The 19771-nt window shown below is 37.2% G+C and overlaps 1 protein-coding gene across 1 annotated transcript; it reads right to left on the reverse strand.

Moving 5' to 3' along the window:
* Positions 1-1258: 1258 nt before the first annotated feature.
* sypl2b (synaptophysin-like 2b) lies at positions 1259-10856 on the reverse strand. The gene is made up of 6 exons (XM_083553439.1): positions 10746-10856; positions 10443-10517; positions 9215-9336; positions 6635-6833; positions 4342-4533; positions 1259-2629 (listed from the first exon to the last, which is right to left on the reverse strand). Exons 1-6 carry the CDS (start codon positions 10758-10760, stop codon positions 2507-2509), a joined length of 726 nt encoding a protein of 241 aa, XP_083409565.1. The 5' UTR covers positions 10761-10856; the 3' UTR covers positions 1259-2506.
* Between the last annotated feature and the right edge of the window lie 8915 nt (positions 10857-19771).

The raw sequence follows: 19771 nt of genomic DNA on the forward strand, positions 1-19771 counted from the left end.
TAGGTTTAGAAACACTAGTTGCTCTGTCAAGTCTGGAATAAACATTGCTGCAGCTGATATTGCCAGTCCTAGTATTCTCAATAGAATCCGCTACTACACATGGCAGCCTGGCTGAATACTATCACCCACAAGTTGGAGTAACAGGGTGGCTAGTATTGTCAGCGAAGCTTAGTTTCATGCCAATAAATTATATTCTTGTGCCCTGTTCTGTGAAATCTCTATTTTTAGTTCACTGTGAGATAAAGTACTATAATGTGTGCAAACAGGTTGGACATCTCCTGAATAATGGACTGCTAGGGAGAAATCAAAATCCTGCAGTTGTACTGTATTATTAAGCTCCCTTATGGTCTACATCCTTCTGGACACTTGAATATTATGCATCAAAATAACATGTTACATAAATTACATCTATCTATCTATCTATCTATCTATCTATCTATCTATCTATCTATCTATCTATCTATCTATCTATCTATCTATCTATCTATCTATATGAAAGTTTTTTCATCTGATGATTGCAAAATTGAACTTTGCCTTTTTATTTCTCTATGAAATTGTACACTTGGCAGAAACACAACTCATTACCTTCAGGACACCAACCCAGCATTGAAGAATGGTTCTAGTAACATCATGATGTGAGGATACTCTTTTCTATAAGGCAGTAGGGAACTGTCCAGAGAGATGGGGTCAGAGAGATGGAGCCAAATATTGGGTAAATCTACAAGAAAACCTGTTCTTGTCTCCAAGTGCAGTTGGATACTGGAGTATTTCCAGCAGAACACTGACCCTGAACATGCTGCTTAAGCTACCCAGTGGTTCAGAACTAAGAACCTGAATGTGTCCTTCAGCTATTCAGGATCAATAAGTGCAAAACTGATAGATGATTGCAGCTGAAGTCAGGTGATTAACTATGCTGACTTGCTTATTTTTGATTTATTTTTGTTTAGTTGATCTTTGCATTACAAAAAAGTGATTAGTTTGTTCACTTTTGGTATCATGTGTAAATCCATTTACTGTTATTTTGGAGAAAGACACTGAGCTGGACTGGTGCAGACTGCAAATTGTTTTGGAACAGTACGAGATGTGTAGTTTTTGAGTAGTAGTTACAGCCATTGAAATGGGACTGGAAAGCAATCTTATTCTAATGAGCTGTTTACTATACACACAACTGTGCTACAGACAAATACCTTTCTAATGGAAAAAGCTGGAACTGGATCCAGGGCACATGCTGTTGATGTTATACAAAAAATAACAAGACTTGACTTCATTTATTTATTAAAAGCATTTATCGTTCCAAGTACAAGAGATACTTGGATGTAAAACAGTAACCATAAAGGCTAGATTTTCTGTCAGTGACGTATTTACTACAGCATAAAAACAATCACCCGGCACAGGAATTCAAATATACAGCATAAATCAACAAATGACCACCAGCATCACTTAAGCACATAACACGATATTTAACGTGCTTCATTGTGGAATTTTCCTTTAATTAAAACATGGCATATCATGCAGCTCCCAATATCACCCAAATAATGTAAGTAAATTTTTATTGTAAAACTATTTAAATAATTTTGCTTTGCTCAACCACAAAATTAGATTCATCAGTGCTCAAACAAAACAAAATATGTTTCCTCCTATTACAAATATAGCACAAAATGACATAATAGGATTTTATTTATGAGCACATCTGGATTTCACACAAAATAAAGAAAAATGTACTTAAACATGTCATTTTAAGTTAATCGTATTTGCTAGCATTGCACAAGACATTAAGACTAACCCTAGATGATGGATAAATGTAATTTGTGCTGCATTACAGAGTATTATTAACGCACTGACACACCTTTGTAGCAAAAGAAAACAAAAACATTAACTAATACTCTTATGCACAGTTTCTGTAACAGATCCTTAAGGCAATTTTATGGTTCATACATCATGTCACTGGAAAATTAGAAAATTTTTGCCAGTTGTTTTTTTTGTGTGAACTAAATCATAAATCGAAGTTTTGTGAAAAAAGAAAACTATACAATATTTGTTCAGCAATGATAGAAAGCACTAGGCTGAAGTAACTAGACATTACAATTCATATGTATTTGCATCCATGACCTTGTTTCTTTAAGAAAAGTGCTCCACATGAAGTCTCTGTGTGTGTGTGTGTGTGTGTGTGTGTGTGTGTGTGTGTGTGTGTGTGTGTGTGTGTGTGTGTGGGTAACGTGTCTTTCTCCTTGACGCATTTACGAATCAGATCACATTTATGATTCATATACATGACTATACAGATACATTTTCTCACAGCTTGATTTCTTGAGACAGAAATTTTGAGCAGATATATGGTAATGGAGCAGTTTAGACTGAGTGTATGAACTAAATTAAAAGACACTGTAGACAAAAAACATGCTTCCTGTGATCTGCAATGTCACACAGGAAGTTGAGTCTCTGAACCACAACTGTCTGTAAAGTGTAATGGCTATCTGTTGGGACAGCCGTTGCTCTTACTCTTTTGTCAAGGTTGCCTTGTTGCGTCTGGCTGAGTGGCTGAAGGAGAAGCCTGTTTATGGAAGTGTGTCTCCTTAAAGATGAACCAGCAGTTTCCTGCCCATAAAATGAGATTAAGAAACCCAGCAATCTGTAAAAGAAATAAAGGGGAAAAGGGTTTTTTTTTTGTTGCTTTTTTAACAGCTAAATCACATTTAAACATATTTAAGAGCACCTAAAAAGAACAGATTTACAGAAAATTCAACCAGTAAAACTATCAAGAGTAACTGTCTCATGGGTCTTATAGAGTGTCACGCCTTATCTAGTCGAAATACTATGTACCGCTACATTAACCTGTCTACCTCAAAGTAGTCAAAATGAGCAGATATCGAATCAAAACCAAATTCAAACAATGCCATTCAATGCTAAGAGCGATATATATTTAGCTGTCAGATGGCATTTCCTCATTATTAAAAATTGTAATACCTCGATGAACTAACTGTAACATCTTACTAAACCCCTATATGCTAACAACACAGGCACTATCCTCACAAGCACATTAAACACCGTTACCCCATCTGATTAAAAAACGTTAGAGCAAAAAAACACCTGCACCATGGTATAATAGTCATACTCATGCCCTCATGAGAGCATCCTGTAATCTAGAGAGAAAATGTTGGTAATTGAAGGTTTTTAGAATTGCATATAAAGACAGTATTCTCAACTATAGACAAGCGCTAAACGCTGCTAGGGCCAAGCACCTGAATTAGCAACAAATCGGATATCTGAAAAGAGTATTCCATCGCAGTTTACTAGTGAGGACTTTGAATTTCTTCACTGATCAAATTTTAAATATCTGAAACACAATTGTGGAGGTCCAACCTCTTACAGCATCTCATGATCCAATCTCACCTAAAGCTCCACAATTACAATAACAATACTTTACAAGTATAGGACAAGAAGAGCTGTATTATCTTATCATCAAAGCCAAACCAACATGTCTGTTAGATCCTATTCCAACTACTGAAACAAGTGTTACTTACAGCTGGTGAGCCTCTTCTCAATATTATTAATGCCTCGTTATCTTTATGTCACGTCCCTAAACCCCTCAAATTGGCAGTTATTAAGCCCCTGATAAGGAAACCTAATTGGTTTAAATCCTAATTGGTTTAAATCCTACCTGTCTGATCGTTACCATTTTAGATTTAAATGGCGAACTATCCAGGTTAATTCAAGAAAATGATGGGGTGCCACAAGGTTTGGTTCTAGAAACCCTTGCATTTTAAAATATACATGCTTCCCCGGGAAAATATTATTTGAAGACATGGGATTAGCTTCCACTGATATGCTGATCATACCCGGCTGTATATCTCATAAAAACCAGACGAAACATCTCAATTGGTTTAAGTTAACTGATGATAATATTATCAACTTGTGCTTGTTTATATTATGAACAGCAGCTACGCTAATTCCTCCAATGCTTCTCTTTCTTTACCCATCCTGAGGCATCCTGAGGTTGCACCAGCTCCAGTTGTGTCCCAAATCAAAGATTAAAGAGTTTTTCCTTGCCACTGCCACCCGAGGCTGCTCATCAGGGATAAACACACATCATTCCCTTTAATTCTTGAGCTCTGTAAAGCTGCTTTGAGACAATGTCCACTGTGAAAAGTGCTATAGAAATAAACTTGAACTCTATAATAGCATTATTTATTGGAACTAATATTTTAGTGGTCCTGAAGGATTTTTGAATGGTGTCTCAAGCTTGGGAAGTAGTGTACTTAGCTGTTAGTACTTAGCAGGTTCCACAAATACAGAATTAAAAACAGCTAAACTTAATTGTATTAGTCCTCAAAGCAGTCTTACCACTGAAGAATTGAGGGGGCCGAAAGTAGGAACGGCACCCTGTGTGCAATTGTTTCCACGGGCCTTGCAGGCATCGGGTATTTGTATTAGAACTGTTGGATCTGTCGCCTGTTTCACACCATCCAAGCCTTTTCCCCAGGCAGAAGAAGCAACCAGCCAAAGGAATGTGAAGATTCCAGTTATTAGCAGATCCTGTGAAATAAAAGTAGGGGTTAAGTGGTTATTCATTTACATTTATAGCATTTGGCAGACACCTTTAGACACAGCGACTTACAGTACAAAAGTGCTTTGAAGTTTCAATTAATAACTACATCCTGACACTGGTTTATTAGGTCGGGGACTAGTTATATCATCAGTGTAAAAACTCTGTTGGGAGGGAATTTAGTTTGAAACGCTGAAAATTGTTTTTTTTTTTTTTTTTTGAGAAGTGCATTTGGATCTGGGTGCTAAAACAGAAAAGAGTTTTGATAAATGCCCCCCTTATACCCTGAGAGATGGTACAAGAACCATTCAAGCAGTGCTAAAGTATCAGAGGATGTGTGGTGCGATGTGAGGCAAGTGCATTAAGTTCGGTGGGTGCTTGTTTGTTCTTGGTTTTCTTATACAGGGCAGCTAAAGGAAGCCAGTAAAGGAAGCGTAGCAATTGGGTAAGGTGGAAGAGCTTAGAAACTGGATCCCATTACATAGGTCAGACCTGCCAAAACCAAGCTGCAGTAGCCCGGTTTTTAAAATTGTCATGTACTGAAAAAGAATCTAAGTGACAAGTGTGGTTAGAAATAGACTAATTCTCCTGATGTTGAAAAGGAGAAATCGACATAGGAATGCCAGAATTGTAATGTGTGAGGAAAGGACAGTTGATTAATGGATGCTAATATAAATTACTGCTGTAAGCATATACTTTGCTTGCATTTTACAATTATCATCTACCATCTTCAGCCACAAGTGCATAAGTAAAGTTGGGTACTGATGTAAGGTGAGGAGGTTTGGGTTGGAGTCAGCGTTTCAATTTATTTCAAAGGTGTTCAGTAGGGTTGAGGTCAGAGGTCTATAGCAGGCCACTCAAGATCCACTTTCAGTCCAACCCATGCAAACTATATACTCATGTACACTATATTGCCAAAAGTATTGGGTAGCCAGATCTTTCCTGCAATATGTGTTTTTCTGCCAAACCGTTACCACAAAGCTGGAGGCACTCAATTCTAAAGAATTTTGCATTCGCTTGAACTTGGAAACCCAAACCAGTTCCACGAAGTGAGCACCTTGAAGATATGGTTTACATGCTTTGGAGAGGAAGATCTTGAGTGGCCTGCTATAGAGCTCTGATCTCATCCCTACTGAACACCTTTGGAATTAATTGAAATGCAACTTCATCAGTACCTGCCTTTCGTAATACCCTGGTGGCTGAACACAAGCCTGAACCATCAGGCTCAAGGTATAGTTGAGTAAGTTACATTAACGTTCCTATTAGCTTAAACCAATCTGGCCATTCTCCAGTTGCCTTTCACATATCCCACACACAATTGCAGAAAATTGATTATTTTTTGCACTATTCTGTGTAATATTTAGAGCTTGTTGTGTATGAAAATGCCAGCAAATGTATTTTGTCTAATAATCCAACGAGCCCATCTTGCACAAGCGACCATGCTATATGTCAGTGAGACCACATCCACCCAATTTCAGATTTTTTACAATAATATTAACTGAACAAATATTAACTTACTCGTATCTGCAGTATATTATACATTGAGCTTGTGGCACATGCTTGGCTGATTGAATAATTGCAAGAATTTGCAAGAGTACAGGTGCTCTTAATAAAGTAGATGGTGTTTGTATAGCTAGTTCTCGAAGGCCTCTAGGCTATTTCACCCCTACTGTCTACAAAACACACCCTTCTTCTTCTTCATTTACACATAAGTGAGAAGAATTCACCTCTCTTGCAGCAATAATTGCAGAGATGTCTAAATCACATGTAACTTCATCAGGTCTGTTGACCAGAGAGTTCCAACTTATGTGTGCTATTTCTGTTACTACATATTTTTCCCTTTTCACAGCCACGTTGTCATTGTTTGTTAATCATTTTTGAAGAGGAATTAAGCCACAAGTTCAAAATAATAAAGTTTTACATTCACCTGCAAGGTAATACTGCAATCACAAAGCAAACAAACCCACATATACAAAACACTTACCCAAAAGCAATATTACGTCAATTTAAAGTGTCGTTGCAAACGACGTTGTAATATAACGTTGTAATATAACTCAAAATTTAATACTCAATTCACTTAAGCAGACTCACAATAACAGGGCCACGGCTTGATTCACGATATACATTCTGGAAGCCAACATACACTATAAGTATGCTGGAACAGTACAAAAAGGCCAGGACTCCAACTGCAACAAAGAACTCAGCTGAAGATGAAAAGTCTCCACTCAGAAATTGTGGTTTTGTGTCTGTTTTGTTGCAGGTCGGCACATCAAACTTATGTTGATTAAGGCTGTGTGAGACAAAAGAAAGTAAGGTTGGTATTTTTCAAAAGAATGTTAAGGCCAAATAAATATATCCAGTAATATATGGTAGTTTGTTAGTGTGCAATACAAAATGTAATAATATACAATAATTCAAATAATATTTAACTCATATTATACATACTACAAATGGTGATGCTGTGTGAAATTAAATAAAAACAGAAAACAGTGATTTACAAATCTCATTAACCCATATTTTATTCACAACCGAACACGTCAAATGTTTAAACTGAGAAAATGTACTATTTTAAAGAAAAATACATCATCATTTTGAATTTGATGGCTACAACCTGCCTCAAGTATTGCATCACCTGGTCATAAGTACGGTATGTGATATTTAAGCATTACATTCACTATTCTGGGAAGATGTTCCAATAGATTTTGGAGTGTGCTTATGGATATTTGTGTTCATCAGCCACCAGGGTATTACAAAAGGCAGGTACTGATGTAGGTGAGGAGACCTGAGGTGCAGTCAGCGTTCCAATTCATCCCAAAGGTGTTCAGTAGGGATGAGATCTCAGAGCTCTATAGCAGGCCACTTAAGATCTTCATCTCCAAAGCATGTAAACCATATCTTCAAGGTGCTCACTTAGTGCACAGGTGCATTGCCATGCTGGAACATCTAAAGACGTCCTATACAATTGAGTGCCTCTAGCTTTGTGGTAACAGTTTTGAAGAGAACCACATATAGCAGGAAAGGTCAGGTGACCCAATATCTTTGGAAATAAAGTGTACATCTTGGAACTGAGGAAACCAGTTGATGGAGTTTTGAAAGAGGAATGTTTTATTATTTGTGTCCGATAGTGAAATCTATCTGATGGGTCTTCTTTGTAATATTTTAAATTTCTTTATGTACCAAATGTTTTAAGTTGGTGAAAGGTCTCAATGCAGGAGGACCATTTCAGCAGGAAGACTATTTTACAAAGAAGCCATCTGTTGTAATAGGTGCAATATGCAGTGTAGCATTTTCTTGCTGAAATATGCAAGGCCTTCCCTAGAGAAGACATGTTCTGCATGAAAGCATATGTTACTCAAAAACCTGCAAATACCTTTCAGTATTGATGGTGCCTTTCCAGATGTGCAATCTGCCTATTCTGTAGGCACAAATGCACCCCCATACAATAAAAGATGTAGGCTTTTGGACCGAAGGCTAATAATAAGCTGGACGATCCACCTCCTTTTTTGTCCAGAGGTTGCAGCATCCATGGTCTCCAATAAAGAATTTCAAATTTAAATTTGTCTGACGACAAGACATTTCCACTCAGTCCATTGAAATAAGTTTTGGATCAGAGAAGACGGCAGCATTTCTGGATCATGTTCACACATGGCTTCTTCTTATATAATTGCGCTTTAACCTGGATTTGTAGATGAGTTGACAAACTGTGTTTACAGACAGTGATTTCTGGAGGATTTCTTGCAGTGACTTCTCCTACAGAATCATGCCTGCTTCCATGCAGTACAGCCTAAGGGACCAAAGATCACAGGCATCCAGTACTGATTTTTGCCCTTGTCACTTGTGCACAAACATTTCTCCACATTCTTGGAATCTTGTGGTGATTTGCAGAATGGAGAACCCCTGCACATCATTACTCTCTTTATACCCAGTCTTAATATACCGGGTGCTAATTAAGCTTATTATTTGAAAAATGTTCCTTCAGCTGGTTTATTTTAGTAACACTTGCTTTACCTGCCTTTTGTTGCCCCTCTCCTAAATATTTGGAGATGTGTTCAAAAACGTGCATCAAAAGTGGAACTGGTAGCTCAGTGGTTTAGGCTCTGGGTTACTAATTAGAAGGTTGGGGTTCAAGCCCTAATATTGGCAAGCTGCTACTAAAATGTTCTTTCGGCTTCTCCCAATCAGGGTCGCCACAGCGGATCATCCGTATTCATGATCCGCATATTCGATTTGGCACGTTTTTACGCTGGATGCCCTTCCTAACACAACCCTCCCTATTTATCCAGGCTTGGGACCGGCACTAACCCTAATGGCTCACCGAGATCCAACCCGGGGCGCAGCGGTGAGAGCGCCGCATCCTAACCACTAGACCACCAGGGAACCATTGCCAAGCTGCTTCTGCTGGGCCCTTAAGCAAGGCCCTTAAGACACTGTGCTCCAGAGCTGCTGTACGCAAAGAAAAAATGTCATTGTGCTGTTATGCATGTGACAAGTAACATTACATAATCTGGGCTAGATTTCTTCAGTTGATATGATTGATATGTTCCATTGTGAATAACATATGGGTTTATAAATTTGCTAATTAGTACATCTTGCTTTCATTTTTCCTTTGCACAGCGTGCCAACTGTTCTGAAATTGGAGTTGTAACAAATATAATATAAAATAGTATTTACCTAAAAGGGTATTCGAAAGAGACATTAATCTCATGGATAGAACCAGTCCCCTGACATTGGACATTGAATCTTGTGTTACCAGTATAACCAACAGTTGAAGCAAATGCAAATATGGCAAACACCTGCAGACAGAGTGCACAAAAGAGCAGCAGAGGGTTATAAAATAAAAGAAGAATCATTTGGTTAAATGTAGTCAAATGACTGTCCTCGTTCTAAAGTGAGGTCAACACTTAGCAGGTAGAAACAAGAATGGAAGTTGCACTTTGGGGTTCTTCTAAATTTGTCATTATTACAGAGATTACTTTAGGAAGTGAAACAAAGTCTTAACAGCTTCTTTGTTCAATAAAACATACTGCCATACTGAAAGCTTGGGTTTTGTATAGTTATGTCCTTCAAAAGGTCAAAATGGGCATCCATGGACATCGTATTCACTCAAAGATCAGATTCTTTCAAGCCAGTTTATGCAAGGAAGAATATTTGATTATACCATCAGCTCGGTGAATAATCAAACTACAGGAAATTCCCCCATCTACTTTCATATGAAGAAAACACTTGCACCTAGATAAAAGTGAAAGCATTTTTCAGTAAGTGTAAAAACTAAAAACAAAAAAGGGAACTTTTACAATAGAGTTGTCATTTGTAATTTTGGCTGTGTATATCAAGAGAATCTTTATACACTGGGTGTGTTCGATACACACCACAGATAGGGAGAGCAATGCACATAGTTTCCGTACAGTGAAAGGAAACTAAAATTCGGGCCAAAAGTAAGAGATGAATACACACCACAACCCAAAAAGAAAAAAACAGTGCTCAGCTTCACCCTATGCTCACGGTCTAGTTGGACGTATATAACAAATACTAGAAAGGTTATTTATGTGCAATTCATGTTTTGCTGTAAACAGTCATAATCCAGGGCCCAGTGCAATGAATTCATAAACTTTACTGGATCAGGCTTTTTAAAGTGCAATTTCACAGTGCAATGGATTTGTAACACAATAATAATCTGTTATGTATTCTCTTTGTATAAAGCACCATATATATAAATAAAGGCATGTTTTTCCAACAGGTTATAAAAAAAATTGTTTCCACTCAGACAAATTATGAGCTCCATTACAAAAAAGAAACATCAGACTACTGTACATAGTTGATTTGAAAAACGTGGAAGATCAGAAACTGACCCTTTTTTACTTAATCTTGGAGAAAATCTTGGAGAAAAATGTGCACTTACCCATTCCAGGACTCGTATAAAACCCAGTGGCTCTTTTAAAGGTCTGATATCTAACCAGAAAGCTGACATTATTTTCTGAAAAAGAAATGCACAAGAATCACTTCACTCAACTTGATAACCAAGGAAAAGATTACTCCCTCTCTAACGCATGCGTGTTCGAGAGTGTGCACCCCCCCCCTCCCACACACCCACCCACACACACACACACACACACACACACCCCGACTTTCTAAAGCTACTTACCCTACAAACCTTTTCACACTGTTAGTTTATTTAACTGAGTAAATGAAAGAAATACAATACCTCCATACTGCACATGGAACGGATGCACACAAAGTTTTCACTTCTTTCTTTCTTTTTCTTTCTTTCCTTCTTCTTTTTTTCGGTCACGTGATTCGTGGCGTCATAATCTAGGGTTGGACTACAGAGCCAGAAAAAGTGAAGCCTCTATAAAGCTAGATTGTGAAAACTCAGTAATGGTGCCCAAATATACAATTACAATGTGCTCTATAAACTGCGTGGCTGAATTTTATAAAATGTTCAATAACAGGCAGTCTGTATAAATGTATTATAATGAACACGCATTAATGTATGTGTGATAAAAATATACTTCTACATCCGTTTTATGTTGCAAATGTATTGGGTCCCACCTCATGCTTGATGTAACAAGAATGTTTTTTTCTCTGTTCGAATGTTTTATTTTTGTTCACCACGATTAAATATGTATTTTTTTGTTGTCCCATTAATGCATTATCCTATTCCAGAAATCAATTATTAGACACAGTCATAATAAAAATAATGTACACCCTCTTTGTATTTTATGTATCAGGACATCCTAAAAAAATTATCTGGTCCTGACCAGGTCTTAAAAATAGGTTCAGATGAACAACACATTACTTATTACACTGTCATTATTTATTTTTACTAAAATAATCTAGGGTTATCTTAAAAGCCATGTGTGAAAAACTAAGTAAAGGTGTAAGTAGTAAGCCTAAGTAACAGACAGGTGCTAATAATCAAAAGCCCTTGATTTATTGATCATAAGAAAGTGTGACCACCTCTATAAAAGCCCAGGTTTTAGCACTTTGCTGATCTGCATTATTTGGGTGTGTGTTAACATAATGCCAATAAGGAAAGACATCAGCAATGATTTTTAAAGAACCGATTGTGGCTGCCCGTTAATCTGGAAATGGTTATAAGGCCATTTCCACACAATTTAAAGCTCATCATTCTACAGCTGGAACATTATTCACAAGTGAAAAACATATAACGCTGTTGACAATCTTGCCAGGAGTGAATGACCCAAAGAATGCTCAGAGAAAATGTACAAAAAACAACAACAAGGATTTACATCTCAGACTCTACAGGCCTCTGTTAGCATGTAAAATGTTCAAGTTAATGACAAACATGGTTTGTTTGGAAGGATTGCCAGGAGAAAACCTCTTCTCTCTATAAGGAACATGAAAGCATGGCTAAAGATGTTTTGCCATAAGGAGGCTGTGAGGATGTTTTGCCATAATGGACAGTGCATTTTGCAAAAGCAAAACAGTATTTCACCACAAATTCCCCATAACAAATGTCAAGCACAGTGGTGAAGGGGTGATGATTTAAGCTTGTTTTGCAGCCACAGGACCTGGGCAACTTGCAATCATTGAGTCAACCCTGAAATCCTCTGCATACCAAAGTATATTAGAGTCAATCTGAGGCCATCTGTGTGATAGCTTAAGCTTGACCTAAACTGGGTCATACAACAGGACAATGATCCCTAGTGTACAAAATGACTGAAAAAGAACAGAATCAAGGTGTTGCAATGGCCTCAAGACCTCAACCCAAATGAAACGCTGTGGCAGGCCCTTAGAAGAGCTGCGAAAAAGGCTGGCAAACCTCAGTGAATTGTTGAAGAAGAGTGAGCCAACATTTCCCACGATGATGTGAAAGACTGATTAAGTTTTACAGAACTTCAAATTTTTGTTGCTAAAGGTGATGCAAAAGAACTGTCATGGTTGCAGATGGGTGATCTTATTAAAAATGGATGCAGAGTGTATAGTTTTAATAATGTGTAATATTGTGGTTATCATTCTAATCATGGAGGGGTCTGAAATTGTCATCGTAGGTGCATGGCCACTGTGAGAGACATAATCTAAAAAATAAAATCCAGAAATCACAATATATGATTTTTAAACTATTTATTTGTATGATACAGCTGCAAATAAGTATTTGAACACCTGTCTATCAGCTAGAATTCTGACCCTCAAAGACCTGTTAGTCTGCCTTTAAAATGTCCACGTCCACTACATTTATTATTCTAAATCAGATGCACCTGTTTGAGGTCGTTAGCTGCATAAAGACACCTGTTCACCCCATACAATCAGTAAGAATCCAACTACTAACATGGCCAAGACCAAAGAGCTGTCCAAAGACACCAGAGACAAAATTGTACACCTCCACAAGGCTGGAAAGGGCTTAGTGAAAAAAGGTCCACTGTTGAAGCAATCATTAGAAAATGGAAGAAGCTAAACATGACTGTCAATCTCCCTCGGACTGGGGCTCCATGCAAGATTTCACCTCGTGGGGTCTCAATGATCCTAAGGAAGGTGGGAAATCAGCCCAGAACTACACGGGAGGAGCTGGTCAACGGCCTGAAAAGAGCTGGGACCACCGTTTCCAAAGTTACTGTTGGTAATACACTAAGACATCATGGTTTGAAATCATGCATGGCACGGAAGGTTCCCCTGCTTAAACCAGCACATGTACAGGCACGTCTTAAATTTGCCAATGACCATTTGGATGATCCAGAGGAGTCATGGGAGAAAGTCATGTGGTCAGATGAGACCAAAATAGAACTTTTGGGTCATAATTCCACTAAACATGTTTGAAGGAAGAAGAATGATGAGTACCATCCCAAGAACACCATCCCTACAGTGAAGCATGGGGGTGGTAGCATTATGCTTTGGGGGTGTTTTTCTGCACATGGGACAGGGCGACTGCACTGTATTAAGGAAAGGATGACAGGGGCCATGTATTGCGAGATTTTGGGGAACAACCTCCTTTCCTCAGTTAGAGCATTGAAGATGGGTCGAGGCTGGGTCTTCCAACATGACAATGACCCGAAGCACACAGCCAGGATAACCAAGGAGTGGCTCTGTAAGAAGCATATCAAGGTTCTGGCATGGCCTAGCCAGTCTCCAGACCTAAACCCAATAGAGAATCTTTGGAGGGAGCTCAAAGTCCGTGTTTCTCAGTGACAGGCCAGAACCCTGACTGATCTAGGGAAGATCTGTGTGGAGGAGTGGGCCAAAATCCCTCCTGCAGTGTGTGCAAACCTGGTGAAAAACTACAGGAAACGTTTGACCTCTGTAATTACAAACAAAGGCTACTGTACCAAATATTAACATTGACTTTCTCAGGTGTTCAAATACTTATTTGCAGCTGTATCATACAAATAAATAGTTAAAAAATCATATATTGTGATTTCTGGATTTTTTTTTTAGATTATGTCTCTCACAGTGGACATGCACCTACGATGACTATTTCAGACCCCTCCATGATTTTTAAGTGGGAGAACTTGCAAAATAGTAGGGTGTTCAAATACTTATTTTCCTCATTGTATATCAGTAGTTCCTTATTCTTAAATTTTCAAAACAGGCTCATCACTTTAGTTTTACAGTGGTCCCCCGGAACTCATGGGGTTTACATTCTAGGACCGTCACGAGTTCCGAAAATCCATAAATTTAGGACGCACCAACGCAGCCCCTATTGTACCTTAGTGAATTAATCTAGACATTATGTCAGTTTAATACAATAATGTGTTTTAAAGTTGTTTAATAAAATTTGTTAGTAAAAACAGAGTTTAAAATGTTATTCCTAACATTCCTGAACATTCGGTCCCGCTGCAGATTCCCGCGAATATTAAGATAATACACAACTTGCTGTTAGTTATGCTCCAAATGAGAACCCATGGATTTTCCAAGCTGCAAGTTCCAAACTGCGAATTATCGGGGTTGACTGTAATTGCGTGCTGTTTCCAGCCCATCAACCAATTTCTTTCATTTCACTGTTTTTTTCAATCGACCACTGGTGTATCATTTCCCGGCTATCACGCACCACAGACATAGGCTAGCCTATGAAGCTAACAACAAGCAAGACAAAAATCAATGTGAATAAGAGAGAGAGAGTCAGTGATGTAAACATGACTGATAAATGTGACATTCCTGATTACCTGATAATTATCATCTTTGTTCTAATTTTGTTCTAAATGGTGGTTGTTCAGCCTGGGTACATTCATTAGGTAACAAAATTGTACATGTCCATACTTCTTTACTTCAACTTGAGTGAAGGATTGAGTGTGTACTTTTGCCACCTCTGAAGCATAGTAACAAAAGAGATAATTGACAAGTAATACCGAGGACTACTGTTTGACCGAACACATGCAAAAAAAATTTTGTTGTGTGTAAATTCTATTCTATTCTATTCTATTCTATTCAATTCTATTCTATTTTATTCTATTCTATTTTCTTCAGTTATATACAATAGCTAGCTATCACTTAACTGCTCCTGGTTATTTTGAGCATGCATTAGCTACATTATATTCTGTCAAATCTATATCAAATCAAATGTATTTTATTCAGACTCCAAAGCACAGACCTCAGCACTTGAATAAATGGCTCCAGTTCTCCAGCAGTTATAGACTACAAAAGATTTGCACTTAAATATAAAAATTTTCTTAACATATATAATCATGTAAGTTTGCCCAATTACATTTAAGTCTTTGAAAATAGAATGACTATTTATCAAATGGCTGTAATTCCATAAAGGATTGTTGTTGTGTTTTTGTTAAACTTACTAAATTAAAACTGAAAGTCTACACTTTAATTGAAGTTTGATTGCTTCATCTCAAATTCATTGTGGTGGTATACAGACTTACACATTTTTGGTGCATGCATGATAAAGATGGGGCAATATTATGGCTACCTGATCTGGTGATCGGATAGCCACAAGCTACTTTTGTCTGAAAGCAGTTATCAACAGAGGACTTTACAGTAGCTGATAATTAGCATAGAACATGGGTTTTTGTGTCGTTTTGGTCTTGCAATTTCTTGTATGCTATACCACTTTGTGTGTGTGTGTGTGTGTGTGAGTGTGTGTGAGAGAGAAAGAGAGAAACAGGGAAAGTACTGCCACTGACAAAAGGAAAAACTGCTGCAGGCCACAACCAGGTCAGGTCAATGTGAGTTATTTGGAGGTCTATGAAAACAAGCTCTAATTCCAAGCAGCATTACTTAGTCACTAAGTTACTTAATTTAAAACTTGAGACATAGTTTAACATGTGAGATGCAAAACCTGAAGGCTATTGTTTGTTGAAACCTTTCGATCACACCCCGGTGTTACTTCCTGTTTCAGAAGGAAATACCTGAAGCAAGGCACATTTTTAAAACCGATCAATAGGTTCTTTCAAAGCCATATATGGATTTATTTGGATGTTCTTGCTTCAGCATTCATTTTTGAACGTTGTAGTTCCCTTATAAAATAACAAGATGCCATATATGCCATGGGATTTATATCTTGTTTACTGCACAGTAAAAGTGTATAAGTAGATTGTTGACACCTGACCAGAAGACTTCTATATGTATTTTCAACAACCCATTACTCATTGTGTGCTTATTTAGCAACTAAAGGAATTAGTACAGTCAGGTACTGATGAAGGGTGAGGAGGCCTGGGGTTCGGTCAGCATTCCAATTCATTGCAAAAGGTGTTCAGTAGTATTGATGTCAGCACTCTTAAACAGGTCACTCAAGAGTTTCCACTATAAACCATTTTAACCATATCTTCATGGAGATCTTTCATGGAGCTTTGTGCACAGGGGCATTGTCATGCAAGAACAGGTTTGGATTTTCTACTTCAAGCGAAGGGAAAATTAAATTCTACCACATCTAAAGACATCCTATACAATTGTGTGCTTTTATCTTTGTGGTAACAGTTTGTTGAAGAACAACATATGGCTTGAAAAGTCGGATCCCAATATTGATCCCAATCCCAATTTTGTCCATATATTGTATATTTAGCTGCCCTATATGTATAGGTTCTGGTTGACTGAAACCTTGTGTGTGTCAAGACTATGAATATGTTTTGTATTTTACACTGGACACAATGTTTTTTTTTGCTTGTGTAAATCTATTTGGATGAAGACAGGTGCAGTCAGACTGACACAAAGTTATGTAACATCTTTATACATGGTGTGTCTAGTGATACAATTTATCTTAAATGATCTTTGCTTGGTTTACTCTTCTTCATATGACATATAAGCCTAATCTTCACAAACACCATAGCATGTCACTAGTAAGACACATTATTTTTCTTACCATATGACAACAACCCTTGATGTCCTTGCTGTGTAGATAAACTACTTTTATTTGTGAAATCCTCATCTGAAGCTCAGAGCCCTGGTTTGTCTTATTCAAAGCCTGAAACACTCCTCCTAGTTACAAATTAAATACGGTCATATGGTCATAGTTACAAATCAAATTCCGAGTGCTCTTATATACTGTAAACTCTGGTTTCTCCAACACTTGTCTATTTACTTACAGTGCATCCTAAAAGTATTCACAGTACTTTACTTTTACAACATTTTGTTATGTTACAGCCAAAATGGTTTAAAATCAATATTTTTCTTAAAATTTTACAAACAATACCCCATAATGACAACATTAAAGAAGTTTGTTTTAAATATTGCAAATGTATAAAAAATAATAAATAATTCACAGTATTCACAGCCTTGTCTTGCTATGACACTGAAAATTGTGCTCGGCTGCATTCTGTTTCCACTGATCATCCTTGAGATGTTTCTACAACTTGATTGGAGTCCACCTGCTGTAAATTCATTTGTTTTTACATGATTTGGAAAGGCACAGACCTGTCTATATAAGGTCCCTCTGTTAAAAGTGCATGTTAACAGAGGCCACCCGGCCAAACTGTGCGATCAGGGGAGAAGATTCTTAGTCAGGGAGGTGACCAAGAACCTGATGGTCACTTTGAAAGAGCTCCAGCGTTTCTCTGTGGAGAGAGGAGAACCTCCCAGAAGCACAACCATCTCTGCAGCACTTAATCAAGCATCATGTCTGGAGGAAACCAGGCACTGATCATCACCTGGCCAATACCATCCCTACAGTGAAGCATGGTGGTGGCAGCGTCATGCTGTGGGGATGTTTTTCCACCGGCTGGAACTGGGAGACTGGTCAGGATCGAGGAAAAGATTAATGCAGCAATGAACAGAGATCCTTGATAAAAACCTGTTTCAGAGCGCTCTGGACCTCAGACTGGGGCGATGGTTCAGCTTCCGAAAGAAAATCGACTCAAAGCACACAGCCAAGATATCAAAGGAGTGGCTATGGGACAACTCTGTGATTGTCCCAGCCAGAGCACAGACTTGAACACGATTAAACATCTCTGGAGAGATCTGAAAATGGCTGTGCACCAACGTTTGTCATCCACCCTGATGGAGCTTGAGAGGTTCTGCAAAGAAGAATGAGAGAAATTGCCCAAATGTATGTGTGCCAAGCTTGTAGCATCATACTCAAAAAGACTTGAGGCTGTAATTGGTGCCAAAGGTGTTTCAACAAAGTATTGATCAAAGGCTGTGAATATTTATGTACATGTGATTAATTTCATGGTTTTATTTTTTAATAAATTTGCAGAGATTTCAAACACACTTCTTTCATGTTGTTATTATGGGATATTGTTTGTAGAATTTTGAGGAAAATATTGAATTTATTCCATTATAGAATACGGCTGTAACATAACAAAATGGATGCACTGTAGCAGGCTGCTTTTGTAACTGCTTTTTGTTTTTTCCTGTTGAACTGATCAGTTATAGATTGTCTTTGGATTATCGTTTTAGATAATCACTGACTAACTCATGATAGCGTTTATCATTTATGAAATGCTTAAAAGATACTTGGATCTTCTCAGCTTCAGTTTCCAGATAAGACTAGGTAAGTTCCCTGAAGCTTTGAAACACATGCTTTGTAATAGCAACCACACAATGATTTCTATTATACAGAAATCACATGACTGCAGTCATGAGAAATCCCATGCTACAGAGCCTGCCTGCAAATCACATGGGCATGCAAAATCTAATCACCAATGGCATCTGATGCACAAAATGCATTTATATGTTAAAACACAAATAGAACATCTGTGGTCTGTGAAGGATTAGTTTTTCATGTATTTGTTGCAATGTCAGTTACATAGTGTTTTTCTAAAACTCATGTTACTGTACAGAGTCAAAAAGAAGTTAAAAAACTAAATAAATGAGCAACATACACACTTCTTATTTAAGAAGAGATTAAGCTTTGACATTTCTGATAAGCAATTTTTCTGTGGCACATTCTTTCTGTTGCCAGTACTCACTGTTCCTGATACATAAAGTTGCATGAAATACACAGAACTATGAACACATGTTAAAGTGCACTATTATCATTAGTATAATTCACACATCTTGTTTTTCATAACACAGAATATTTTGACGGTTGTTGTGTTTGAAAGCTATGTGTGTGTGTGTGTGTGTGTGTGTGTGTGTGTGTGTATATATGCATATAGACAAAAAATATATTCACACATTTTTTTTGGTATTTAAAGACATTATGTTCTATAAAATTTTCTTTAAAACAATTTAGTCTTAAATTCCTAATTTATTGCAGCTGTTATTCTTAAACCGATCAGTAACTCTTAGTTACTGTAGTAAATACAACATAATCATATAATCAATCATCATATAATCATATATAATCGTATAATCAATAATAACACATTCAATAATCACATCATTATAATCAATTACAGAAGTGTTAAGATGAATAAATGCAAAAAAATTTATATTTAAGACAAATTAGATTTAAGTTCTTTAAAATGTTCTTTATTACAATTTAAGTCTTAAAATCCTAATTTGTTAGATATTATTTTAAAATCTTAAAATAATTGTAAATACCATGATTTTATTTGATTGACTACAGTAAATAATAGTTATCAGCTTAAACTAATATGTGAATATGTGAAATAAATTTGGAATTCAATACAATCCCACAATTATTAAAATGTGCACTTCATATTTATACGCAGATCATGCATGAGCACTTATTGTCACCTGAATACTAAGGTGAACTTTTGTTTAATAAATTTTTCCATAAGTTTTAAGAGGACATTCAGCAATTGTGGTACATGGGGTTTTGTTTAAAAAATATTTTATAGGACTTTTTGTAGAATTATATCTTTCTTTCACAAAAGATCAAGTGTAGTTCAGATCTGTAAGCCAAGCTTCCTCCCTTTAAGTATG

This window comes from Silurus aristotelis (genome assembly GCF_946808225.1).
Source record: "Silurus aristotelis genome assembly, chromosome: 11".
Taxonomy (NCBI): Eukaryota; Metazoa; Chordata; class Actinopteri; order Siluriformes; family Siluridae; genus Silurus; species Silurus aristotelis.

What these genes read in the sequence shown, in the direction of transcription:
- sypl2b (XM_083553439.1), bottom strand. An exon ending in TTATACGAGTCCTGGAATGG is followed by an intron (nt 9,337 to 10,442) that starts GTAAGTGCACAT and finishes CTCTGTCTGCAG; the next exon opens with GTGTTTGCCATATTTGCATT. An exon ending in CAAGCCGTGGCCCTGTTATT is followed by an intron (nt 4,534 to 6,634) that starts GTGAGTCTGCTT and finishes TTTATTTCACAG; the next exon opens with GATCTGCTAATAACTGGAAT.